This window comes from Dysidea avara, chromosome 7 (genome assembly GCF_963678975.1).
Source record: "Dysidea avara chromosome 7, odDysAvar1.4, whole genome shotgun sequence".
In the NCBI taxonomy this organism is placed as follows: domain Eukaryota; kingdom Metazoa; phylum Porifera; class Demospongiae; order Dictyoceratida; family Dysideidae; genus Dysidea; species Dysidea avara.
This window is the reverse complement of record NC_089278.1, coordinates 13,735,593-13,763,508: the sequence shown is the minus strand read 5'-3', so window position 1 is coordinate 13,763,508 and position 27,916 is coordinate 13,735,593. Positions and strand designations below refer to the sequence as shown.

The 27,916-nt window shown below is 38.6% G+C and overlaps 1 protein-coding gene across 9 annotated transcripts in view; it reads right to left on the bottom strand.

Annotated features, from left to right (window-relative positions):
• Positions 1-27,916, bottom strand: part of LOC136261757 (centrosomal protein of 290 kDa-like) — a 66,497-nt gene that overhangs the window by 35,571 nt on the left and 3,010 nt on the right. For 3 of the 9 annotated variants that reach the window (XR_010704010.1, XM_066055806.1, XM_066055804.1), the window contains exons 8-53: positions 27,357-27,575; positions 24,417-24,559; positions 21,766-21,958; positions 21,145-21,221; positions 20,622-20,772; positions 19,968-20,081; positions 19,517-19,621; positions 14,116-14,158; positions 13,761-13,867; positions 13,423-13,512; positions 13,249-13,377; positions 13,005-13,154; positions 12,143-12,397; positions 11,689-11,803; positions 11,323-11,378; positions 11,030-11,143; positions 10,631-10,691; positions 10,357-10,587; positions 9,968-10,047; positions 9,397-9,519; positions 9,002-9,115; positions 8,843-8,953; positions 8,363-8,440; positions 8,078-8,158; positions 7,922-7,981; positions 7,745-7,807; positions 7,481-7,600; positions 7,272-7,337; positions 7,032-7,139; positions 6,933-6,977; positions 6,415-6,560; positions 5,872-6,076; positions 5,492-5,557; positions 5,284-5,355; positions 4,983-5,090; positions 4,812-4,928; positions 4,417-4,545; positions 4,047-4,192; positions 3,827-3,989; positions 2,727-2,846; positions 2,472-2,606; positions 2,332-2,415; positions 1,966-2,082; positions 1,579-1,695; positions 1,444-1,530; positions 1,268-1,357 (exon numbers count right to left, since the gene is read on the bottom strand). Coding sequence is in view for 5 of the 9 variants with exons in the window: in XM_066055806.1 (XP_065911878.1) it covers positions 1,268-1,357; positions 1,444-1,530; positions 1,579-1,695; positions 1,966-2,082; positions 2,332-2,415; positions 2,472-2,606; positions 2,727-2,846; positions 3,827-3,989; positions 4,047-4,192; positions 4,417-4,545; positions 4,812-4,928; positions 4,983-5,090; positions 5,284-5,355; positions 5,492-5,557; positions 5,872-6,076; positions 6,415-6,560; positions 6,933-6,977; positions 7,032-7,139; positions 7,272-7,337; positions 7,481-7,600; positions 7,745-7,807; positions 7,922-7,981; positions 8,078-8,158; positions 8,363-8,440; positions 8,843-8,953; positions 9,002-9,115; positions 9,397-9,519; positions 9,968-10,047; positions 10,357-10,587; positions 10,631-10,691; positions 11,030-11,143; positions 11,323-11,378; positions 11,689-11,803; positions 12,143-12,397; positions 13,005-13,154; positions 13,249-13,377; positions 13,423-13,512; positions 13,761-13,867; positions 14,116-14,158; positions 19,517-19,621; positions 19,968-20,081; positions 20,622-20,772; positions 21,145-21,221; positions 21,766-21,958; positions 24,417-24,559; positions 27,357-27,575 (5,304 nt within the window). In the remaining 4 variants the exon portion in view is untranslated. Of the gene's footprint in view, positions 1-1,267; positions 1,358-1,443; positions 1,531-1,578; positions 1,696-1,965; positions 2,083-2,331; positions 2,416-2,471; positions 2,607-2,726; positions 3,063-3,826; positions 3,990-4,046; positions 4,193-4,416; positions 4,546-4,811; positions 4,929-4,982; positions 5,091-5,283; positions 5,356-5,491; positions 5,558-5,871; positions 6,077-6,414; positions 6,561-6,932; positions 6,978-7,031; positions 7,140-7,271; positions 7,338-7,480; positions 7,601-7,744; positions 7,808-7,921; positions 7,982-8,077; positions 8,159-8,362; positions 8,441-8,842; positions 8,954-9,001; positions 9,116-9,396; positions 9,520-9,967; positions 10,048-10,356; positions 10,588-10,630; positions 10,692-11,029; positions 11,144-11,322; positions 11,379-11,688; positions 11,804-12,142; positions 12,398-13,004; positions 13,155-13,248; positions 13,378-13,422; positions 13,513-13,760; positions 13,868-14,115; positions 14,159-19,516; positions 19,622-19,967; positions 20,082-20,621; positions 20,773-21,144; positions 21,222-21,765; positions 21,959-24,416; positions 24,560-27,356; positions 27,576-27,916 lie in introns of those variants that run through there. The other 6 variants (XR_010704009.1, XR_010704011.1, XM_066055807.1 and 3 more) reach the window with 5 other exon arrangements.

Genomic DNA, 27,916 nt, shown 5'->3' with positions numbered 1-27,916 from the left:
GGCTACACTGACTTGCAATAAGACTGAAGATTAAACATACCTGTTGAAACTGTCATATCAAACCCTGCCACTAGGCAACAAATCATGAGCACACATCCCACAACATGCCCTATTCCATAAACTCCTGACATCTAACAAGTTGTTATAAGAGTTGCTGTAAACAAAAATCTGTGTGAAGAAAAATGTTGTGAATTTTAATGTTGCGAAGTGCCCTGTTCACAACATTAATCTTTAAACCCACATAGTCCAAAACTGGATTTAAACTTAATAAATACGCATGCCTTGCACAAAGTGCTGTAACTTTCAAAGCATCCATCCTATGGCTACGCTATTTATGTCATTCTACTTGTGATGCAACAAGGATTAAACTGATAGCTAGGTTTTATCCTAATGTTAAACGGTGAAGCCAAAAATAAACCAACTTTTCGGTAAGGAAACATACAAACCCTTTGTAAAATGATCCATAACTCGATGGTGGTTACTCCTATCACTTTGCAACAAGTTCTGTTCACTTGACAATTAAATTTTCCATCAGGCCATATATGACTCATGTGAGTAAACCCACAATTGAAATTAAACACGTGGAAACAGATGTTGACTCGTTGTTCAATGCATAACAAGTAAGCTGCTGTAGTTACAACCTTCTCCAAGTAACCCAGTAAACAGACTTCGATCAGTGTGTAGTTTCAGGCTACACTACCTCAACTATTGTTGTCATGCATGCCCATATTGTGTAACAGATGCATAGTGAACAGACTTTCAATCAGTGTGTGTAGTTTTAGGCTACAAGAACTACAGAACTTTCCCTAGCAAAATAAAGTAGAGTGGTAAAATCATCAATTTTCTACCTGCATCAAAGTCAAATTATATACATTCCTGAGCTAAGTTACCATACCCAATTTAGCTGTGCATGCTCACATTACATACACACACACACACACGGATCAGCTAATGCTTTAGTGTTTGGGCCCCTGACGTACAATATGGGGGGCCTTGCAAAAAATCTTTTTAAACCATCTTTAGATGATCCCTACTATTATGAAGTGAAAGTAGTACACCAATTCCTTTTATAAGCATGCTTGTTACAACTGATTGTGGGTTTTAATAAATTTTATTAAATTTCAGGATATGAACATTCTTCAATACTGAGGTGGAGTCTGGTTACTAGATAGTACTAAAATATACACCAGAGGGTCAGAAACAACACTGGGTTAATGGGACAAGCCTAAGTATGTGTATTGTTTTATGTGTAATCATTCAGTGATACCTTTTTCTCTAGCTCACTTCTAAGTTTCTTAAGTTGTTCCTCATATTGTATGGTGAGATTCCCTTTAGGCTTGTCAGATGATGGCAGAAGCTAAACAAAATCATATCAAACAATCAATCAGTATAATAATGCAACATCCTCTACATAATGGTAAACATGTACTGCACAATGATTACCATTTTTTGCATCTCATCTTGTAACCTGTTGTTTTCCACTTGTAGTCTACTGATCTTTAACTGGAGGTGTTCACAATTATCAGTCTCCTACAGGTTCACTGGGGTACACTACATGTTACACAGTATTGGGAGTACCTTCTTAAGGTCCTTCTTTAGTTTATCATTATCTTTGGATAACTTCTGAAATTGTCTCATTGGTACTGTCGGCTCATCATAATCTGTAGCCTTCAACTTGAAACCATCCAAATCTTTCTACATGATGATTACAGGATTGTTAAGTGGAACAGTGTTCTAATATACGTAAATACACAATAAACGAATACCAGTGAATATAGTGACCATGTCATGTAATGTATACATAGTAAAGTATCATTATAAAGTGTACAGGGTTCCTATCAGGTGAAATCAAAAAAGCAGACACACAAAACTCTTTAAACAAAATATATAACATGGTATAAATGCATATCTCAAAAACTACTTGGCAAAACTTTTTATTGCCTTTCAACACAGTTACCAATGTACCTTTGAATTTGCAGATTTCTTTAGTGACTCATTTTCATCTTGTAGCTTTTCCATCACCTTCTTCATTGCAGATATCACCTTCTCAAGTTCTGTCACACGATGACCACCAGACATGTTCTATGCAGAGCAACAATCACAATATGTGATAATGTCATATTGATACACACCATAGTGGAACCTCTCAATATGCTATAGGTTAGAATGTGACCTCAGTAATTAGTTTGTGGGTATAGTCTTCGCCCACATCATCCTCCGGTCTCTAAATAGTGAAAAACCTTGCCAGTACATTCTCAGTGTGTTTTAATTGTTATTTTAAAGAGACGTTTCACTGTACACAGATATGCAAATAGTACATATATGGCATACCCCAGTAATATGTTCTCTTTCATTGTCTTTTTGCTTAGTTTGTTTCAGTACTTCATTGTAATGCTCTAAATCTTTAACTCTGTTCTAAAGCAAATACAAAAACACAATTATAACACACGCACGTACGCACGCATGCACACCTGCAGTCTGGGTAGATCTACACTGGCCTGCTCATATTGGAATTGTAACTGAATATTCTCCCTCTCTCGTTCTAGCAGTTGTTGTTGTAGTTTCTGTAGTTGAGACTTTATGATAGTGAAGTTGTTACCAGGTACCTGTGGGGGTGGACAAATTATCAGTTTATATAACACACACACACGAATGTAAGCATACACGCACGCACACTACGCACGCACACTACACACGCACACTACACACACACAAACTACACACACCTTTACAGACAATTGAGCCTCCAGTGTTTGTATGTATTCTTCTAACTGCTGTATAGTTGCCTCAGTGCTATGTTGGTCTGACTTCTTATTAGTAACAATAACATGGTTCAGTCTTACTACCTAAATGGAATATTATAAAATACTAGTAGTAAAAACCTTACTAATAATACTAAATGTGCAAAATTTTCATGGCACGTGATTTTCACAGATTTCGTGATTAACAGAGCATCCATAAAAATTTCATAGTGTGTAACTGAACATGTGCTAGACATAGACAATGAATTCTTTCACCATCAGTAGTTGCTACATTCATGGCTAGCTCCCTCAGTCATTGTGCTGGAAGACACAATACAACTCTTTTCCTCGCTTTTCTGTCTTAATCTGATGAAGCTTAAATCATGAAAAATCCTATTTCCCAAATATTTCTGATTTCTCACTTAATTTCTTGATTATTTCTCAGTTATTTCTCACTTCTCAATTGCCTTCCCAGTTATTTCTCAACACTACACCTATTAAATCAACTCAACTATTGAAGTCGGGCCATAGCTTTGTATTATGGATTAGTCCTAGCATACACATGAAAGTTTTTGTAGTTACACTGATAACTGGATTGGTTGTCAGAAAAAACTTATCAATTGTACTTTTTGTATATCAGTAATTCGGATCGGATCAGTACCATGAAGAAGAAACAAAAAACAGCAGGTACAGACACATATATTTAATTAGAAATAAATGCTCACATGCACCAAATGATGTTTATAAATGGAATGAGTTGCATTTTCTCGCATTACATTGTTATTACTGCTTAAATGTACCCTATAGCACTACTGGCACTATAAACTGGTCCATTATAATAAAATTCTGCTGAAATATAGGCATGCAGTACCATATTGGACTGGCTACATTTATTTGCTTGAAAATATTATCCAACATTGGTTATCAAAATATCAGCAAAACTTTGCATTGGTGCAAAATTAAATAGATGACCAGTATAGTGGAACCTGTATAATACGGACACCTTGGGACCACCCAAAAATATCCTGATTATCACATTGTACTGATTTTCCAGGTCATTATGGGATTTTAAAACACACACACACCTCTTCTTCCAGTTGGTGTATTTGTCTCTTCAACTCCTCCACTTGGTTCATAGACTGGACATCATCAGTGTTAGTGAGAGTGGTAGGTGTCCTGAGACGTGATGAAGGATACTTCTGGACTGTCTGCAGTTTCTTATGAAGGTAACTCTTCTCTCTATCAGACCTAGCAACAGCACCATGACATGTGTATATCATTGCTGTGTGTACAGTACACATATACCTCTCTAGTGTCTCCTTCAGTGACCTGATCTGCTTCTGAAGTGACTCCACTTCTTTGTTACTGTCGGACAGCTTTGTTTTTAGTGAGTCAACTTTCTTCTGCCACTTCTTACTCTCTTCCCACTGCAGTACTTTCTCAGCAGATACCTGTGATGAGAAGAAACATCACCTAAAACAATGTCTAAAACTTCCATAAGAACATGGGACCAAGACTTTGGATCCAACAGGTCTGGTTCTATACATTTTTACCTTTGAAAGAGGAAACCTCTATATTGCAGCAAAAGCAAGCCATTTCTAAAGTGATTGTATAGATAGGTACCACTGTAACTAATCCCACAAGTTGTGCCGTACAATTCTATCGAGTGACTGACCTTTTCTGTGGATGACTGGCCATTAATGGCTTCTTGTTTCTGTTGCTTGTGTTGGTCCAGTTCTTGTTGTAGAGCTTGACACCTCATCTTGAGCTCGGCAATCAAGTCTCCTCTAGATAACTGCTGTAACTGTGATGTAACAGATATTGAACAAATCACTTTGTCACTAAAACTAGTAGCAAAACCAAGTACAAAAATGAATTTAGAAATAATATGTCAAATAGTAACTCTACATCTGTTATCAGTGTGTCTATCTTCAAAGTTTACATTAAATTTCAACTGAACAAATTCACAAAACAAAAGTTTTGCCATACAAAGCCCTAAATGATTTTCTCATTGCATAGAGTACTTTCAATACTGCATCAGTAGCCACATTAAATACACTGCCTGTATACCTCTTCATTGTGTCTCTCCAATTCTTTCTTATGAGAACTGAGTGTGTCTATTTGTGCTTGCTTGGTGTCCAAACTTGATTGTAGTGCCTTAACTTGACCATCTCTCTTAACCAGTTCCTGTCATATACACACCATGTTATGGAGTAACCAGTATGACACCTAACCTCATACCTGCTTTAAGTCAGATAGTTCAGTACTAGCTATGGAATGGTCACGTTCGCTTGTGTTGTGTCTCTCTCTTAACTTGTGTAGTTCACTGGTGAGGGTGGTGATTTGAGCCTACAAGTGAAATACATATTAAAAGACTGTTTAGTGGCAAAGGAAATATTCCCATCACACACACACACACACACGCACACACGCACACACACATGAAGAAGTCACACAAAACATGTCATATGCACCATGTGCTGTAAATCATGCAGTGAAACTAGTCAAATTATTAGACCAAGTTATACAGCTACACTGTCACCTTCAAATCACCAGTCTGCTTGTCAATGATATCCTGAACTGTTCGGTCATTCTCATGTTCTTTAGCATGTGCCTAAAATGTGTAACATAAAGTGCTCTATTGCTGTACACAATTAAATCATTGCCAAGAGTTTTGTACTAAACCACACATGCACACAGAATATTAATTCTACTACATTAAAGCAACTATATACACTGTACGTACATACCTTGACTGCATTTTGAGTTGCTTCCACTAAATCTGCTCTGACTTGCTTAAGTGCTTCATTTAATGCCTGAGAAGACAAACCACTAACCATACCACACTGTTATAGGTTCAAATTCGTGAAGGCCATAAATATGTGCATTTCTTTATTTTACTGGTATTATTATTGTAGGGAATGCTACGTGATCCAAATCTACAAAAAAATAAAATTGCACTTTTTAGCAATAAAATTGTGCCCTATCAAAGAAAGTTACATAACATGGACACCTTGGGGTCCAATATTACCATGGTTCCTTGGTTTTCCAGGTCAATCTATGTACTTAACTAAGAGACATTAAGACCTTAACTCTAAGTATGTAAATGTCCTGAGGTGTCTGTACATACTTTCTGCTGCTTTTCTTTGGTTGCAAGTTGTGTTTTCAACTTGTCGACCATATTCTTCATGGTACGTGAAGGAGCTTGTTCCCTTGCCGCTGACAACTCTCCTTCTATCACTTCAAGCTCTTGTTCCAATTCGACTATCTTAGTGTCTTTCTGCTGTAACTGGAAATTCTTCTCTGCCAGTGATCTATCACGAGCTCCTTGTATCCTAACAAAGTGTGAACAAGACACTAAATTGTACATACACACATGACAAATAAGCAGCAGCTATGACACAGCAATGCCACCCAGAGAATACTGGAATACCTATGCTCCACTCAAATTCTAGGACAGGTATGACTAGTAATCCGTGGGAGGTTGTACCAAATATCATGGAATGAACATTGAGTCGCACTATAATGCACCCACTTTGCAAGAGAAGGAAGGATGGACATTGACTTCCCCAATTAACAACAGGTCCTCATATAGTAGAGAAACGTGCATACACAACCAGACACATGTACAAGCACAGACAGACTGACTGACACGCAGACAGACACTACACACTTTTTGATTTCCTTGTCCTTTTTTAGAACCAGGGCATGATTCTCAGCTTGTAGAGAAGCTTTAGTGAATTCCAACTTCTCATTCAGTGAAACTATTGTAGCCTCTTGTTCCTTCAACAGCTCTTCGAGCTCTTGCAGCCGTGCCAACTAGGATGACACAAGTAGTGACATATACTGTATATTTAACATATAAACTTATTGTATTTGAGGAAGGCTTGTGGCCTTGCACTCCTCTTTATACAAGCAATATATTGGCGTATGCTTTTGAGATTAAGTCATTGTTTTACAGTGTTTGCAATTACGTATTACAAAACATTTTCAGTTAAATCAGATAAATATATTAAAATCGTCGCATGTGCCAAATAACATGTCAATTTAGAGTGTATTTAATCAAGGTGGTGGAAAACATGTCAGATTATAGTGCAGCGTATGACTGAGGCATTGTGGATTATCAAGGCATCAAATTAGCATATAAACATGCAGCGTTCCTTTTCACTGCAATACAACACAAAGCTATACCTGCTGCTCAGTTGGTAGTTGAGGTGAAGGCATGTTAACAGTATCCTAAGATGATGGAGTAGTACACATGATACAATATGGTGATAGTCCACCCCTCACCAGTGCTGCTTGTTTCAGTTTAGTGAATGTGTTGTCTGACTGTGTGTGGATCTGTTGCATCAGTCTTTGTACCTCCTCCTTGTGGGCCTTGTTCAGTAACTGGGTCTCCTATAAGGTAATATAATGATGAGCTATTGTGCTTAATAAGATGGAGATTATACAGAGAGAGGGCGGTACAAGGTTGTGATGTAGAATACTTAAGGCAAGTACTGCTGTAGAAATTACAAAATGTATGCTAACCTGTCTAGATTGTTCTAGTAGAGATTGGTACTTTGTAGCAGCTTTTTCTTTTTGCTCAACAAGATTCTGAAATACAATTTTGTAATAGAATATGGCAGTTTCACTACGCAAGTACATACACACATTGTGACGAGTGTACACCACCCACAAAATACGTATGTACGTAAATCACACTACTACACTTCACTACACAGACTGGGTGATAACACCTTGAGGTTATCAATGGTTTCCTGGGCAAGATTCAGTTGTTGTGAAGTGATCAGGTTATCGTTCGGGATAGCTTCATGTAATGTCTTGTTATCCAGTAACATACGAAGTTGTGTCAACTCCTACAAGCAGTGTAAGTACACACTACATTACCAGCATATAACTATAAGTTCAGCAAATCTAAAGTGGAGAAAGGAAAGTACTGCTCCCATTAAAGTATTACAACGATGACTTCTGGTTGTAAAAGTCATTCCAATGTGTCTAACCTTGTCTTTTTCCAGTAATTGGGAGTGTGCATCTTTTAGAGCATCATCAACTTTCAACATTTTCTATCAAGCAAAATAAAACATGTGTGCATGATTTAGTAGCTAAACACATTTATCTTTAAGGATAAGAACCATGCACCTATTGATTGACAATATTTTATTAACGTGTTAATTCACCTGATGGGACTCCAATAGTTCAGTCCTCAATTTACTAATCATGGTAGGATCCTGGTTACCCTATAGTGTAATGGGTGAAATATTGTACACATTATTCGTATATTGCCAATGGTCTATATACACATACAACAGTATAGTATACATGTATTGTGGCACCTTTACCGCTGATAGTGAACTTTCTTCCAGTCTAGCAATAGTCTTCTCCTGTTTTCTAACTGTACTGTTCAGTATCTTTACCTGTACACAGTGACATATACACATGGTAACACGTACTAGAGTATCTACACACGTACACGTACACACAAACATGCACATGCAGTACACACACTCCACACACACATGCAATTGCAAATTTATCCTATTCTGGTCTCCAATGTACATAGAAATTATTTAGCATACATATGTAACAGGTAATCTGTAAAGTGACCAGATGTACAGTACCTCTTCCTGCAGGTTGAGAATAGTCTGCTCTTGTTGCAGCTCTGATGACCTTGTGCCTCCAAATGTTGAATGTTGTTCCTGTAAAATAGTGTAATAACAAAGTGTTACTGTAGTATACTGTGTTACTATCTCCCACAACAAGACTAGGTATATAGTGCTGCATAGAGCATGTGCAGCTCAATTTTTGCGTGCAGCATTCTTTAAGAGATTAAACGTAGTGCATGGTAATTTCTAAGTGTTTAGATGCTTGTAGTGATGCTACTAACATATCATTACTCAGCTACTAGTACCACATTCAAGTAGTGCCATCTGAAAGGCCCAGCTTAAAGTGACACCTACGGCAGTACATAACAAGTATGGTGATGTTTTCTCCCAATCTGAAAGCGTATCCCTTCGCCTTAATTTGGCACAAATGGCTGACAATCATTAGTAAGTTTGCACATGAATAGTCAGTGTTCTGCTATAGTACACTACACTCACCATTGCTGTTGTTCTATCATGTCTCGACGATGACAACATTTCTTGTAGACGACTGTGTTGTAGTTGAAGTTGTTCAACTTTCAATTCAACTTCTTCCTTGTGTCGTCGAGCCTGTTATGTGCGAGGTGATCATTAGCACTGTAAAAACACAAGACTGACCTCAGCTAAATGTTGGTCTGATTTAATTTTGTCTTCTTGTAATTTCAGGATCATTGAGGAATATTTCTCTTGTAATGTTAGCGGTATAGAACCACTGAACTGTCTGCGTAGTTCCTAGGGCAATGACAGTATTAATTCCAGCGGATTAAGCATGCATACAAGCATGCACACACACAAACACATATGCACCCTTAAATTAGTGACATCTCACTAATAACGCAATCTTTGATAAAATCAGGACACCTATCCCATTTGTATTAGTGTAAAAAACCGTTTACTTAGTTGCCTGCATTAGGACACACCTCTAACAAGGATACTTCCAGAATAGAGATGTACGTATCTAGAAAATTCAGCTACTTAAGGGAAACACACTGCATAAAGTGTCTACAACTCACTTGTATTGTTGACTGCAATTGTTTCACTCTATCAGCTGCTTCATGCCTACAAACAATCAGTGCTTGTTCCTTGTCATCACATGATCTCTCTAGTGTCAACAACGTGGCCTCCATGGACTTCACCTAACAGTAAGGGACAAGGGCAAATCAGGGACATTGTGAGGTAAGGGACAATGACAAATAGGACTACTAAAATACTAGCACCCTGAATCTCCATTAACAATTACTTAAACAGCAGAGGTGACTGTTCTATTAGAGAATTCATCAACAGGTAGTGTGTGTTTTATAAGAGTAGTTGAATGGAATTTTGTATTTAACAAACATGGACTTCATTTACTATTGTGATTGAATTGGCATACACATGTTAATGATCATTTACTATTGTGGTGGCACGCACATGTTAATGGAGGTACCAATATTTGAGGTCTACAACAAAAAATATACCAGATACATGGCGACAAAATACAAGTGAGTTCAGATGGTTATATATTCAGTGTCAAACCAAACCATGCGTGTTCACAGTATGGGTAGCTGAGCAATATATACTTCAGTTACAATAGCTAGCAGTTACCTTTGCATTAGCTTGTTCCAGTTTCTGTAGTGTAACTGCCTCACTGGTCTGTAATGACATCACTTGACGATGAAGTTTCCCTAATAACGCACAACACAACAATGACACATGACTACTATTGTTATTACTAGTCGGCCAATTAGCAATTTCCAACGTACTTCAGAATTTGGTAGAGTAAAAGTCAAATTGGTAAATTAACTATACATGCAACCCAAAAAGGACACCCCAAAATGTTGATAATCAGGACATTTGTCCATGGTCCCATATATAGGCCACTAAAATCAGAACACTCTCCTTTGTCACGGTGGTGGTCCTAATTAATGTGTTTGTAAGGGCTAAATTGTATTATCAATAGGAGTCATTAATAGCACATAAAAGTCAGTACTTACCTATAGTTGCTTTATCATCAGATTTGGTTTGGTGTTCAAGCAGCTGTTGTTGTAATGATGTCAGCTCATTGTTCTTTAGCTGTTCTTGTAGTGTAAGTAATGCACTCTGCTCTTTAGCCATCTCTGCAACATCTTTTAGTCTCAATACCTCTAGTTTTAGAGCAGCTTCTGAATGCTCCACATCACTTAGCCTCCTCTCTAGTGACTCTTTAGCTTCACGAGACACTGAACCTGATGGTGGTAATGGATTAGCTTGACAGATACTGAAACTTACTGGTTAATTGTATTCTGAGTTGTTGCTCTCTGTTCTGTGCTTCAAGGTTGAGTGCTGTCAGCTAAACAAACAGAGTTTGGAGTATAAAACATGATAACTGTCATTGTGTATTTTATCAATCAACTACACAATGGTGTAATATATTGTCAAGTTGTACAGTGTTTAAACATGCAATAAAGCACAAGGGGTATGATCGACTTAAACAAAAGCTTAATCAAATGAACTATATTTTGCTGTAATACAGTATAATTTTCTACCACAACTCTATCCCAAAAATCTGCTCAGGTTACAAAGCTGTGTTCAATTACTCTAGTAGAATACACAACTTAAAGACAAACACTCTAATTGAATGGTCACCATTGTTATTCAGTTCATCAAGACAGTGTATTATGAACAAACCTCATCACATTTCCTCTCAAGTTCTTTATTTCTCTCTTGTAGTTTAGTAACAAGTATCTGACAATGTTGGAGTTGTGTGGATGCCAAGTCTGCTCTCTGTCTCTCGTTCAGCTCCTATGATGACGGTGTAACACGATGCAGTACTAATCAGGTCACTGTATAATAAGGCCACCCGTCTAAACTGACCATAGAAAAATCCCCAAATGTGTTACATGTGGACAAAATAACCGATCACCTACTTATTAAGGTCAGTCCAAACATGATAACAGGTTTCCCCATACATCACATCACACCTTCATCTCCAGTGCTGCTATCCTCTGACTTGTAATATGATCATCGCTAGCTTGTCCTACAGTACACACAATAGCATCATTGGGTGGTAGTGAAGTTAACTAGTATGCACATAAATTTGCTGTAAATGCTGGGCTAAATAACAGCTGGGCTTAACAAAAATGTTTTGGCATGCATATGTATGCTAGGATGTGTGTACCATTGATTTGTAACTATGCGTACAACAATTCTGGACAAAGTTATAGCTAATACACAGTACAAAGGTTTAACTCAACTCTGGTATATATATATAAGCTGCTACATAAAACAACAACTATTTGTAGTAGCTACAATACTGTGAGTATGACTGCTGGTACACAAACAAATACCTAGTTGATGCCGGCTGGTACCCAGTAGATGTTGAGTGAAGATCGATTTGTTCTTCTCAGCTGCCAATTCCTGCTTGGTCACCTGTAACTGTCTTTGTAGCTGCTTCACCTCTGCCTGGTAACACATAAATGTTATGTGTACACTTGCTCAGGATGATCACTGGCTCAATCTAATAGTGAGAGCCTTGCATTCAAAGGTTATTTGTGGGCCAGAATATTGGTAGGCAGGTATAGCTTCATAAGACAGGCATGACACAAATGGGGAGTTTAGAGTGGTATAGATAGGTGGCCTTTCTAAACAGGTAGCCAGAGGCATGGGACCAAGTACATTTACCTGTGTATACTTAAGCATTCCCTTATTTTAGCTATACAGTATATACTTTAAAAAGATCTATAGTACTTGTCATTTACTAGCGCTTTAAAAATGCACTTGGCCCCCAAACTGTATACTAACTTGTGATTGGTTGATGGTGTGGCTTGATAACAGGTTGGTCTCCTGCTGCTGAAGTAGTTGTGCATATTTCATTGTCATCTCCTCTTGAAATTTGTTGGCCTTGTCAATTTCTTCTACAGGCACACTAGCTGCTACTTTGCCTTGCAGGCCAGCTATCTTGAATGAGGCAGCCTCCTTGTAGCGCTGCAAGTAACCAAGACGTTCTTTAATCGAATTCTCCAATTCTACCAGATCTTGTTTGAGCTTAGCATTCTCCTAAAACAGCACAATAATACAATTACACACAATAGCAATGCAATGAGCCTTATCTCCAATTACATCACAAACTAACATGGCAGTGGTAGAAAGCAGACTTATTTACAGAGACATTGGGAGAGATGGCACCTTGATAACATTTTAAATTCAGACAAGGGCAGAGGTGAGGCATACACACTTACTTCCAGTACAAAGGAGCTTATTTGTGTATTATTTTGGTCTGGTTTTGCTAGATGGTATAAGGTCCAAGGAATTCCCCTAAAAGTACACATTCATCCTTGTATTGCCAATAATTTGTGTGCATTTGATTTAAATCCAACTTAAGGTGGTACCGACTACTACCGGGCTTGGAGGAAGTTTACATGCCATACCAGATTACACAAGAGCAGAATTTTAAATCATTGATAATTTCAAGTACCACGATGTAAAACAAGTGAAACAGATTCTCATGAACAGCTCCAGTCATCATAAACAGCTGTAGGTCTGACTATAATGGCTTATATATCTCAATCTGAAAGGTGTCAAATAACACAAGCTTGCAAAGATGATCAACCAGCTTCAAAATGACCAGTGTAATAGTACGTATGTGCGGTTCACAGTAGTATACCTTTTTGAGAGCATTCTCAGATGTCTGCAAGATGGTAAGTTTTCTAGTCAAAGATCTCTCATTGACCCTGAGCACTGTGATCTTACGAGAAAACTCTGACAACTTTTGCTTGCTTGAATCAGGGTCAGAGCTGAGAGCTTCCTGCACAGTCTATATGGTGGAACAAATAGTTAATACTACATTACTATACAATCAACTATGACACTTAATAGTCTACACACGCATGCATTCATGAACTACATACCAGTAAGTGAGATGATTTAGCTTCTTGTTGTTGTAATGCTTCTTCAGCCTCAGATTTCTCAAGCAACAATTGCTCCTTCTCACTCTGCCACATCTTCTTAGCCTCATCATACTCACGATACAATATACCCTACACTACATTACTAACACACTGACCAATACAGCTAGGGGGTACCTGCTGACTGATGATAACAGCAAACTTAGTCTTGTACTTATCTAGTGCAGCAGTGAGTTGTTGAACAGTATTCTTGCTACTGGCCAACTCCTATTATAAAATGGACACGTTTAAAGAGTACTGGTAGGAGCTCTACCATTAAGAACAGATCATAACCATATGACAAGCCACTGTATATGTCATTTGTATACCAAATAAACTGTCTATGTAATCAAGAGTAAATAATTATTGACTCTTGATGTAATGAAGTTACATAAAAGTAACACATTTTTTCATAATGCAGCATTACACCATTATCTATGTGGACATGAAGCTTAATAATTCACTCATTCCCCCACCTGTAGACACTGCATCAAGTGTTCAGTTAAACTGGCTACAGTTCCTTCAGTGGTAGATGACATGTCTTGTGGTAGTGACACAGGTTGGTACAGCTTGAGGTGAGACTCTACAGGAATGTGAGCACAACTTACCAGCTGTACACGTTATAGTGGAACCTGTGCAATGTGTCCTGGTTATCAAAGTGTCCTGATTTTCCAGGTCAGTTTAATTCTAAAGGAATAGTTTGGCGAGTACAGAAACCACAGATTTTATTATTTATTAAGTGTCTACATTAACAAGTTCCACTAGTACATAGATCACTATGTAATATTTTTGTATTGATGATAATGTCAAAACACACAACATAACTTGTACCTCTTTCACTTAATAGTTGTAGTTCACTTTGTAGCTGCTCCATCTACATACAACAAGCATGAGTATCACTACTGTCATAGTATGTACTATGTAGGTGGCTGTATTTGTAATGCCATTCAAATCGACTGTTTTATTAGAGTATTTGTATCATAAATACATATCATACAGTACTGCTCAAATGTAACGTCATCTCGCGAAGGTGGAAGTGATTAAAAGAACTCACTAATTAAAGGATGTGGCACCCATTTTGCTCACAAGTGTTCATCCCATTTCATTTCAGATGAATACTCACAAGTGAAATAGATGCCATGCCCTTTAATTAACGAGTGTTTTAATCGCTTGCACTATCGCGAGACGACGTTACATTTGAGCAGTACTGTACAATTTTTGGCACAACATCTGATGCAATGTGCCATAGAGCTGGGAAATATACCGGCATAAAATCATAGATAATATATACCTCCGGACACGGGATATGAAACGGCAGTACTTCACTATACATTCTGATATACACTCCACACCTCGGCTATCAACACCTTTGGAAGGTGTCGATAACCATTACACGGAAACAGTATCCGTGAATATACCAGAGGCGCGGTTGCGCGAATTAATTTTCTTCCTCGTGCTTTCGTTTTGTGTGAGTGTATCGCTTTGAATCAGCGTCCAGCAACGTTCAACCATTGAGGGAACAAGTCAGGTAAGGATTTTACGAAGGTTATTGTGTTTTTGGGAGAGATTTGGTGGCTGTGGGAGCATTTGTGTACCCACAACTCCCTCGTAACGATAGATGCGCACTTGTAACTTTATTCATAGTATAATAGTACCCAACTGTGTGCGGTAGTGGCGGTGAAACCTCCATTAAATATTCTTTCTTCGTTTCAGGCAGCAATATGTGTTATAAAGAGGCAACTCTTTGTGTACCCATATTTGGATAACTGGGCAAGGTGTGAAGAAATATCCAGTGTTTTTAAGTAAGGTAGGTATCACATTGTGCAGTTCTGTGAATAAATTTCCTCCAACAATAAGTGTAATTGTTTTATAGATTTTAAGGACATGCCTCGCAAGACTAGACTGTATGTCCCAAAAGGAGCTTCAAGGAAGTCAACAAAGAACGCTGCTCCTTCAAGTAGTCCTGCTTGTAAAGATGCACCTACATGCAGTGATGGCATGGAGGAGGTCACAACTGCCAGCAACTCCATCCAGGTGGCCTCGCCAACAACACGGAATATATCCGTCGAAGCCATTGTGACTACTGCTGATGTTTCATGCCAGACTGATTTTGAAGCTTTTGATGAACTGGCTGAGGATGAAGATCTGCCTGAGCCAGAGAAGATGTGTGAAGGGAATAATGATATCAAGTTCCATCCGTTAATCATTAAGCACGAGGGTATTTTCACCAATCATAAAGGTACAGTATCTTAAATTCATGCATGGGCATGTGCTGTAAGTTTTGTCCATTAGGGTCATCTGTTGTTGCTTATTACGATCAGCTTCACCTGACAATCCGTCATGTCAGGTGTTTGTGGAAACTACCGGAAGGTACTTCAGGAAGTAGATGCCAGATCTGCAAACAGTACAGGAATGTTTTACGCAGTGGCCTTAATCGACTGCTTAAGCAGCAACAGCAACCAAACTCAGAATCGACTGGAGCCTCTAGCCATACCAACTACAGATATTTGACATCATCACAAAAGGATCAGAGAATGAGGAATCTGCATAATGAGGTTAGAAAGAAGGAGCGACAAATACAATCTTTACACAAAAAAGTAGAAGATATAATTCGTGAGGAAGGAGTGAAAGTGGACAGTAACATGCACAGTGATTTATTGACAATTATGAATAAGCACAGTCCTTCAGGTGACGATGCAAATGATACTAAATTTAAAGAAATTTTTTGGCAGCAGCAACTCAAGGCAGCTTCGTTAAAAGATAGTCGTTCCATGCGATGGCATCCAGCAGTGATTCGATGGTGCCTTTACTTGCACCACAGATCTAGTGGATGCTACTCAACTTTGCGAAACTCGGGAGTTATAAGGCTACCATCAGAAAGGACATTGAAAGATTACAAACACTTTACTCCTTCTGTTGTTGGTTTTTCAGTGTCGACGGATTTACAACTTCTAGACCACCTAAAGCAGCAAAAGCCTCGTCAGCTGTCAAAATATGTGAACATTGTTATAGATGAAATGTATATAAAGGAAGGATTGGTGTACGACAAGGCCACAGGGACATTAGTGGGCTATGAAGATCTGGGAGAAGTCAATAATGTACTGATGGAAGCAGAACAGAAATTTCAGAACCCCAGCAGTGGTTTGCAAAGACCACTAGCAAAGCGCATGCTTGTGATAATGGTGAGGGGGCTCTTCAACAGCCTCAAGTTTGCGTATGCACAGTTTCCGGCCTCTAGCACAAAGGGTGCTCAGTTATTTCCACTTCTGCGGCAATGTATTTTTCGTCTGACTCGCCTTGGATTGACTGTGGTGTCAGTAACTTGTGACGGAGCCAGTGACAACCGGCGCATGTTTTCTTTGCATGGAAGAGGAAAGGGCTTGGTATACAAGACGATGAATGTGTTCTGCAAAGGGAAACCACCAGTTTTTTTTATTTCTGATCCATCACACCTCATTAAAACTATTAGGAATTGTTTTGCTCGAGGAAAGCTTTGGGTAAGTATACATTTTTTAAAATCATTGCTATAGTGTACCTTTCTTGTAGTGCAATGGTAGTGCGGTTGATTGGCAACTAGTTGTGGAGCTTTATCACAGGAATGCTGGTGCTAACACTTCAACACCTGGTCTTTGCTTAGTACCAAAGTTGACATATGAGCACATTAAGCTCACAAGTTTTTCGAAGATGCGTGTGGATTTGGCAGTGCAGGTTTGTTAGTGTCTGTGTATGTTTCATATTTATATTATTGTACATTTGTGTTGTGCATAAAGGTTCTAAGTGACTCGGTATCCAAGGCAATTTTGCTCACTGGTGGTGGGGAAGCTTTTGAGACATCTTATTTCATAGCCAAGATGGACAAGTTTTTCGACTGTTTTAACGTGTCATCGTACTCTGCTGGCAAAAGAAATAGAAAGCCATTTCTACAGCCATATCGAAGTGCTGAAGACTTCAGACTAACAGTAGGTTTTCAAGCCTCTTACATAATCTAATTATTTGATTGTTCTATGAATAGTTTTTGAAGGAGCTGATACTTTATCTGGATGATTGGAAGAAAACTGTTAATGACCGAGATGACTGTGAAGACGATGAAAAAAAGCAGATGTTACTCAGCAGTATTACTGAGCAGGGAATTAGAATGACAGGTGTGCATTTGATGGTTACCATTGTGTTATTTTACTTTATAATTTTAGTTTGCTCTTTCCTGGAACTAATTCCGTATTTGTTTAGTATTGAGGTGGTCAGCAGTTTCCTTAGTGAAAAGCTCAGCCAGGATGCTCTCGAAAAATTTTTTGGGATACAGAGACAGCAAGGAAAAAGCAATGAGAATCCGACGGTCGCCCAGTTTCTTAAGAATACTCAGAGTATCCGTGTCATCAATTCAATTTGGCTAAAGGATATAACTGGTAACTGCCGTGGATGCAAAAGAAAAAGCTATGATCTAGAGTCAGTTGACTTGAATGAGCCACTCAAAAAAAGGCGGAGGCACACATCCAAGTGACAGTTTAAATTTTGATTCGGCTGTTCGTTGATGCATATCACTATCTATGCAAGTAGCCATTTTACAATTCCCAGTTGTAACTATTTTGTTTACCCATGCTTGATTTGTTATTCCTATTTCATTATTATTGTATACACAATAATGAATTACAATGTAATTATGTACACAAAGTACTGCGCAATGATTTAGCCTTTCCAGTTCCTTTCTTATTGTTCTGCTTGTACATTTCTAAAATATTTTTAGCAAAGGAATTGGCTCTTATGGTTATCCACAAATCGGCAATCTTTGCCAAGCTTTTGTCAGCAACCTCATCACCTTCAATCTGTCCAGCAAGACACCAATAAAATAGAGCATCACTATCTTGTAATATATTGGCCTGCAATGTATCCTTGATATTCTCCAGTATTTTAGGATTATCAGTGATCAGATGTCGCCTTGCACACATTTCAATTGCATAAAATAGTCGATAAGCTTCTGTGGTGATCCTGGTCAACCCTCCCCTGTCAATAGCATTGACCCACTCCTGAGCTGGTCCTTCTGCTGTACAAGCACCTGTATCTATTAGTTCACTAAGCACCTGCTTAACACCACTATCTACACTCTTGTGCATTAGCTGTCGAATGACATAGCCTCCAACATATCGTACAGCATTTTCCTCTTCAAATGTCAATTTCTCTTGATCTACACTGGTACCACCTTGTTCATTTGTTGGTAACTTATTCTTGATGAGGAGCTCAAAAGTCTGGTCTGTGATGTACTGGTAAAATAAAGGTTCCTTTGCAAGCTTCTCTCCAACAAGAAACCTTTCCCACTTTTCTTCAAAAGTGTCTGAACTACACAGTTGGTGGTATGTACTCCACAGTCTTTCTTCATTAAGCGAGTGAGAACCACGCTTTTTTGCTTTATCAATAAGTTTACTCAACTGCTCAACCAACCACTTTGAGTGGTCTAAACAGCTCCGTGAGTGCTGGCTAAATGCTTCAGAGAGAGATGTAGCAATTTGCAAGCACAATTTAGATTCTTCTGTTGGCAAAGTAAATCCCTCATCGGTTAAAACGCCTGAAATGACGCTCTCCACCAAACAAATTGGAGTATCTCGTCTATCGGCAGCAGCATGAGCAGTATCCATCTTCTTGGAGTGTACAATAGAAGCGATTGTGGCATCAAGTTTATCTCAGGCGAGGTGCGAACTGTAAGTGTGAAGTGAAGCCGTTTCATATCCCGTGTCCGGAGGTATATATTATCTATGATAAAATCGATATGAAGGTATTTTATTCGTACCGGTATCGAACAAATATTTTTATACCGGCAAACCGGTATACCATAAAATACCAATATACGTATCGACACATGTACAAGTCACCATTCTGCTTTCACAATGTGTAGAGCAATCGTTGTGCAGAGCGTTTATATAGGGTATTGTGAGAGTGAGACACTCCCTCTCCTTTCTTATGTTATGAACTTATATCTGATTCTTGGTACTGTTTGTATACACTTGTCACTTGAGACAAATTACTACTATACTTAACTGGATGTGTGAAGGTGTTCATTGTGTTAACCAAATACCATGATAGTTATACCGTGATATTTTATAAAATACTGTACTGTCTTTAAAATTAGTGTACTGTCCAGCTCTAATGTGCCATTTCTTTATGAACGTATCTTAAGGATATGCTTCTCTTTATGACTTTCCAGTAATACGTACAACATCATGTAGGTGCTACACTGACTTGCCTTCAACTTATTCTGCTCCAGGGCAGCGTTAACAGATAATACTTCTTGTTTGTTGTGGTCCAGTTCAGTCCTCAGCTCACTGTTCTCTATGTTTAGACGAGCCACCTGAGAGGCAAGACAATACATGGTGAGAAGAATTAAGCATCTGAAACTCTTACAACAGAACTACATTTGTACTTACAATGTCTTTGTTAAAAATTGCCTGAGGATTGAAAACCTGAGTACGATCAAAATTTTACGATTTGCATAGTTACAACTAAATTCATTAATAGCCATTCCTCAAAATCAAAGCTTGTTGTATTGAATACTCTATGCATCCTTTAAAACATTTAATCTGACATTGTTCTGTGATGACAAGGACAAGTGAACTATCATAAAGGTGTCCACACACAGATTTTTAAAGTAATTATGCTTGTTTGATATGGTCTTACAATATTCCCCTATTACTAACTTCATTTCTAAGCTGTCCTGGATCACTAGTTCCATTATCATCTGGGGTCTTGCTTGTCACATACAACTGACCACTGTGATGTCTTGAATGAAGTCCATCCAACTCTTGTTTCTCCTGAACAACAACACAAATTCAATTACACATACATTATGTATAATAAGCAATACAATTTTTTTTTGGTTTTGTACCAGTTTGTAAACAATTAGATACATTTATGAACGCAGGTATTGAAAACAAGAAAAGAATTACTAATAATAAGATTTTGAGCCTAAAGGTCTGGATCCTCTGAAAGAGGACAACTTTTATGTTGTTTGAATAATTGTGGTTTAACAAAGTGTCTAATATTAGTGATGCACCAGAAATTGGTTTATCAATCTAATTCAAGCCATACCAGTATCAGTAATAATTAGTAGATGCTTGGCAGATTAATTTTAAACTTTATATTCATGAACTGAAGTAGAAACCAACAAGAGAAATTTTTAAAAATAGCAGAAATTGATTGATATCAGAATGGTTATCAGTGTCAGCCATTAAGCAAAAGTCAAATAGTTGGAAAATCAACGAAATCTCTTATTGGTTCATCACTATCATTATAGCAGGTTCATCACTATCATTATAGCAGGTTCATCATTGTTGTTACACATTCAGCCCAACCTTTAGTAACACTCGGAGTTTAGCTGCCTCTTTGTTGCCAAGGGCGACTGCAGCTTTCTCAGCTGCCAGATCAGCTCTAGTCTTTTCCAACAGTGACTGAAGTTGTTTAACCTGAACCTGTTTATCCTGTCCTCCAGATATGGACACTTGACTGGAATAAGACAACATTATCACTAATCTTCACTGATATAATCACCAATGTATAAAAGCACAATAATTATTGTGTTCTAAACAAGCAGTAACAGCCCAACTATCTTACAAACAATACAATAATACAAACCTCTGTATTTATTTACTGAGTGGGGATAGACAACTACAGAAACACTACGTGGTACAGTAAACAAGCTGCAGGCTTAGCAGCTGTGTGGTGACCTAATATAGGTAAATCATAGAAGTTAAAGTATAAAGCAAATCACCCACTTGTAGCTGAGTATATCTTTACATTCTCAGATATTTTTACGAGTATTATGTGCACCCACAGTAGAACTATGTACAGTACATAAAGTGACACAATGTACAATACCTGCTCCGTCTACTAGGAGTTCCCAGTTTGAACATTTGTTTTCTTAATTCCAATTTTTCTTCCTCCAATCGATGTACCTGTGGTATATCACACATTACTATCCTACTGAGTGGGTGAGCCAAAGAGTGAAGGGAATACTCATGGAAATACCAAGAGGAAGTAGACATATAACCCTGGAATCAGCATAAAAACAAATGTGCTTTTGCAGACGTCAATGTGCTGTTATCTGGATTTTGCCGGAAGGGGCATTCAATGCCCAGTAAAGCCTATATCTTAATTGTTATTGTTACAGCCTCAATGAAGTGTAACTACAACTACATGAATACATCTTAATACAAATATGTATCACGCACGCATGCACGCACACACGAAAAAGCAAATCTTCAGCTGCCACATAAATGGTCATGTATATCCAGTTAACTGCTAAGAGTCATGCTGGCAAAATCTTCCTGGAGTAAGGACTAGTATTATATGCAGGATGCTGTACCATGTCAAGGTGTGGGCACCAAAAATCCCATCATGTGAGACAGGAGTTGCTTCACAGAGGATAAAAACAGCTGGGTAGACTAGAGCAATTCACATGAATACATGCATGCATGTAACATTACAGACAGACAATACCTCTTGGCTAAGGTCTCTATTGATCTTCTTCAACTGCTCCAGTTCCATATTCTTCTTGTGCCTCAACTCAGACAGGTCAATGGATTCCTCCCCAGCAACACCCAGTCGTTGCCTCAACACTTCATTCTCTTCAAGAGCTGTGTTCAGTTGTATATCCAGCTCACCCACCATCTGTGTCAGCTTTACAATCTGGCTGTGGGGGGTGACAACAATCATTTAGTGATTTTTCTAATAATATTATCCAACAGGACCACTTAATGGATGACTTACTCCCCACCAAACATTTTTCTCCATAAAGTTATATTAATGGAAAAATAAATATGGTTAGTCTCTCATTATGGAGCACCCAAAATCAGTTGAAACATGACCACATTCCTTGCAATGATCTATTCAAAGTCACATTCCAGAAAACAAACTGCTTTTCGCATGGCTAGGAATGTTTATGGTGGTTCGTCAAGTGGTGCATCGTGCTTTTTAGGTACAATACAAATTGACATGGTACTTAGGGTAGTTTTACCAGAAGCAGGATGCCTTATCATACCAGTCAACTCAAAACAATTTTTTTCAACATAATTTAATAGTAGAGTTGCACACTTTTCAGGGAGTAGCCAACTATTACTTGTACCATGGTGCGTGGGCAGATCAAAGTGTGCCGCCATGGTATAACTAAGATACACCACTGGTTGTTAGTTAGGCCATGCTTAGCTGGCAGTTTGAACACGAGTCAAAGTGAGGTGTCAATGACACAGCGCCAGGTAAGCAAATATAGTTGGCTTCGTGCTAAGTACTGCAGGAGCAAAGGAACTAGCTTCTATTGCTACAGCGCACTACTAGTACCGAGTAGACTAGTACACATGGATACACATGTTTACGTAACTTTATTCTAATAAATTAGTGCATACACGACTTGTGACTTGTAAGGAAGAGGAGTAGCAGCAGTAATACAAGAGAGAATGGGTTTAAGAAGCTATTTTCAGCACAACCCGTGAGTCCAGTCTGCCAGTGTGGTGAGTCATGGTACAAGCCAGTTATATCACGTTTACTCGTATGATATCATACTAATACCGTGATATAACTAGAACGTACCTAGCCATGTCATGGGATAGCCATTAAGTATCTGTAGATTTATACAATGTATATTGGCACTTGAAGTGTGAATACTCACAAAAAATTAAAGTGATGGTGAAAGATTAATGAAGTAGGGATCCAAGCGATAAAAGGTAGTGAAACAAGAGATGAACAATGGTAGCTGTTACAGCATAGCTCAGTGGGAAATCCCTACTTTGGCATGGTATAACAATTATTTTGTGTTCAATTCCAAAGTAGGGATTTCCCACTGAGCTATGCTGTAATAGCTACCATTGTTCATATCTTGTTTCACTACTTTTTATCGCTTGGATCTCTACTTCACTTTTAAAATTATAATTTTTAATATACTAGTTTGTTTATAGTTTTTGTTAAAGCATACAGCTATAAACATGTGATTGTTCTATTAGGGTGACTGCTGTGTTAGAGTATCTCGAGTCGTGTGTGCTTGCCCAAAAAGGGGTGTGGTCATTGTGGTTTTGATCAATGGCGTAAAATGGTGACCGTGTGCTGCTTCGTTTGGGCTCTAGGCTTGCGACTGTGGTCAGTGAGTGAGTGAGACAAAATTTCGAGTTTTGACGATTTAAAATTTTTTTTTCTATATCTGGCCGCCAGTAAGCGTTTTCTTGTTTTTAACACTACATTTGATGAGAGGTGGACTAATATTATTCCGTATAGGTGATTTTCATCACGTAAGAAGTTTCTAAGCTGGTTTTTAAAGGCAGTATTTTTGGTGGCACATGTCACTTTTGATGCAAACCCTACATAAACAGTACTACTCGTACTGTTTGATAGGGTACTCTCAAAAGGGGCAATTAATGCAGCAAGGTTGGAGTTTGGTTGATTGTTACTATGCATGTATTCTCCTAGCATGAGTCAACTGGCATCTTCCAAGTTTATTCCTAGGATGTTTTGTCATTGTATAGAGTTAAAATATATATGTATGCTCTGCACAGGTATATCCAGCATGGTTACTGCTTATTAGACAGGGACTGATTAACAACCATACCTAGCACATTAGGGTATAGAAGCAATAAATACTAGCAATGTAGCTGGCTATAGCATTTGAACCACAAGCATTTCAGATGATTATAGTGATCAGCACTTGCTTGAAACATGGTATTAAAAATGATTTGTCACAATGTCTGATTAAAACTGTGAATAATATGCCATAATATAAGTGTGAAGTACATGGAGCAAGTCCCAAACGTAGTGTAATAATAATTTTGCAGTGTGATGAGAGGTGGACTAATATTATTCCGTATATTATTCCGTATTATATTATTCCGTATAATATAATACGGACACTCTCCCAGGAATAATATTATTCCTAATATTATTCCGTATTATTCCGATGAGAGGTGGACTAATATTATTCCGTATTCCGTAATTTTGCAGCAGTTCTCAGTTATCTAGACACAATGTTCAGACAATAATAAAATTGACCAGAAATATGCTGGGCAGGAACAGGAAATATGCTGACCAGAAATATGCTGGGCATTATTTCAAGCACTGGCAGGTACCACTGTTAGTACTACACAAACTATAGTACTGATAACACTCACTCATCTCTTTGAGATAGTTCCAGTTTCTTCTGTTTGATCTCAGCTACAGCTTCACTTAGTCCATACTGACCACTCTCATATTGCTTCACTTTGTTATGGAGTTCTTGTAGCTCATCATCCCTGCTCAGTAACTGCTCTTCAGCCTAACAATGATGGGGAAATTGTACTGTGAATGATGCATTACCAAATTGTATTGTAATACATAGTATTAAACCAAGTACAGAATTGGCAGCTGTGGTGGCTGTGTATTATTAAGAATCGATCAAGTAATTGCATGTGACGCTGCCTTGTGTTCTGTAGTCAAGTTGTCAGAGAGGTATTACCATTAAATCAACTAATGCACATGGTCCTTCAAGTCAAAGCAATGAACTAGTGACAACCAACGTACTGACAATTCAGAAGAGAAGTATGCAGACTAGCTAGAGATTCTTACCCCACAAACACAAACACCTTGGTTAAAACTGTACCAGCTCAGCCTAGTGAATTGTGTTTATTGAATACATATTTTATTTCTGTTCTTTTAAGATAACCCGATACCAAGAGTTAATAATAGTGGAGGGCTCCACTATTATTAACTCTTGCCGATACGGATACCTGCAGCAATCGTTAATTAGAACAGTACATCCCCAGTTGACAGACACAACCGTAGTGAGCAACCTCATATCACAGAATATGTTGGACACCCTGAGCCAGTATGAGCAGGTCATAGATTGTCGGCTACAAGGTTGTTATATCAACTGGAAGGGGAGTATGAGATTGAAAATGGACTCACACTTGATCGACTGATGCAATGTAAGCTTTCATTGAATGAAAAGCTAGATAGGCTGTGTGCATTAGATGAGGGTTGCACTAGTATGACACCAGTGACCCACCATGCAGTCACCGAGACAAGTAGACCCAAGGTCAAACTTCCGAAGTTTGAACCAAAGAAGTTTAATGGAGATATTACCAACTGGAAGACCTACTGGAGCTCCTCCAAGTCATAGATTGGAGCTCCTCCAGTGAGGAGCTCCAATCAATTTCTTTTCATTCAATTTCTTTCATTTCTTTAATTCACATGAATCCAACCATAACTGCTGTGGTGTTGCCAACTTACAAATCTACCGGCGACCAAATCCACAGACATCTACAACAGTACCATCTCACAACCCCACCACCACCACCACCGCTTTGCACTATCTAAACACCAATAGACCAGTGCTGCTTCTGACAGCTCAAGCCTACGTCCACAAATTAGATGATCAAATCCATGGGATGGCTATTAGACTAATGTTGGATGGGGAGCCAGCGGTCGCATATCACCCAGGGGGTAGAGGATGCTCTGGAGTTAAAGCCAGAACATATAGATGAAGTGCTCATATGAACATTCAGGTCAAACAACACAAGGACACAGACTGTGGAGATGGTTGCAGTTACGGTAAGCCCCAAGAAGGGCAATACTATTCACATGTTGTTCTCCACTGTACCATTTATACTTCAGAGGGTTCGGTCTCCATATCAACATGTAATAGCTAATTTCCACAACTGACAGCAAGTTTCAATACAATACACGCACGCATGCGTGCAGAAAACCACAAAAAACACATGACACAAGTGCTATAAATACAACTCTAAACTTCACACTTCGGCTTTTTTACTCACTCTGATGGCAGTGAAGTTTGTAGTTCATAGAATGGAAGCTATTTGTCCATAACAGAGTAATCGAAATTCGTCAGTTGCTACTGGTTCCACTGTCAACCCAGCTGATCTTCCTTCGTGTGGCATCTCCCCAAGAGGACTACAGCCTTGGATACATGGCCCACAGTAGTTACCCAAGATATCATCAAAACAACAGAGCGAAGAGATTGACATGTTAGAGGAATGTGCAGCAGAACTGAAAGCAAAAGACTGTCTTATCAGTTACAGTCTCATGGCAGCCATTCCAACAATAGGGGCAATGTTAAACTGTCAGCAATCAGCAAGCTACAAAGACTAGTAACAGAATGTGTACAGAAATTAATTCTCTGGTTGTGTCAAGTCCTTCACAAGGTATGATTATGCCACTGACTGTACTGTCACTACTTCAGGACATGGTCAAAACAGAAAGAAATGGCTTGGGTTGCAGACTGCCCACAGCTTTGGAAGTGTCAATTGCAGGTATTTTATAACCAACAGGATGTGTGGAAATGAGAGGCAGACATTTCTTTCAACAAGAAACACCTGCCTAAGCAACACTATTTTGCCACTTTAATGGACCAATTCCAAAATGACGTCACTCCTAAAAATGTCTGCCTCTAGTTTGGGGACTCTAACGTTTTAAAGCATTGGGTCCTATGGGCAATAAATGAAGATCAATTGTTTGTGAACTCATGAAGACGATATCGACCCAAAGAAGAATTCTGGCGTGGAAGCTACCCCAGCTGATAAGATACAGTATCAAGCAGAAGCTGAACAGGCTCAACCTGTAAGAGTAGCCACTGTGAAGGCATGACAGTGTGCGAGCAATCAGATATCAGAACTAACTGACAATTCATGTTGCAATTAGCAGCAATCATTAGTTAACTGCTGAAGATCAACAGAGGTAGTGTGGTATAACTGCTAAGAATCAATCGAGTGATCACATGTGACGCTGCCTTGCATTCTGTAGCTGAGTCATGGGAGAGAAAGATTTACTTGGCTTATTGTTAAATCAACTACAGCAGAGATGACAGCACATTAAGGATAGACAGATCACTAAAGTGTGAGAACTGAACATTGGCAGGGTTCTGCCCACACTGGTTAGCAGCAGTTCAAAGAACCAGTACCTCTAAAAAGCTACCAGCACAATTCTTACTTATATCACACAAAGAACAATTAAACAAAATGTGTACACTTGCTGATTAGCCAACCACATGACCCATATGTACATTACAAAACTACACACACAGTCACAAACAAAGGAACAGATCGATATTGTCTTACCATATTTCTGTTCTCTGTCTCTACTTCCAATAATTGCTGTAGTTTCTCCTGTTCTTGTTGCACCCTGTTCAACTCTTGACTGACAACACTGTTCTGGTAGCTGACGTCATTTTGCTGTTTGAGCTCTTCAATTTTGTTACACAATTGTGTTATCTCACTAGTGGTCTCCTGTAGTTCACTACGTAGTAACTGTACCTGCTGCTCCTTCTCTTGTAAAGCCTACCAGTATGATAGTAACTGTGGTATATAGTTCTACAATACACACTACTACTGCTACTACTACACACGTCAAACTATTAATTGCTACCATGTACATACATGATTATGTCCATTCAGTGGAAGACTAGGTCACTTGTGCACTACTAAAGCAAATTTTGGGCTACTACCCTTTAGTTTAAGGGGATGTACTATGTCTCACGGATAAAGGTGTGGGTACCAGAAGTCCTCCACTATTATATGAACCATGGATAGTTGGCAATTTAGTTCCTCAGTTTATACACACCGGGCTTATAATGGGCATGATACACACACTTCACATTCATGCATGCACATATGGACAC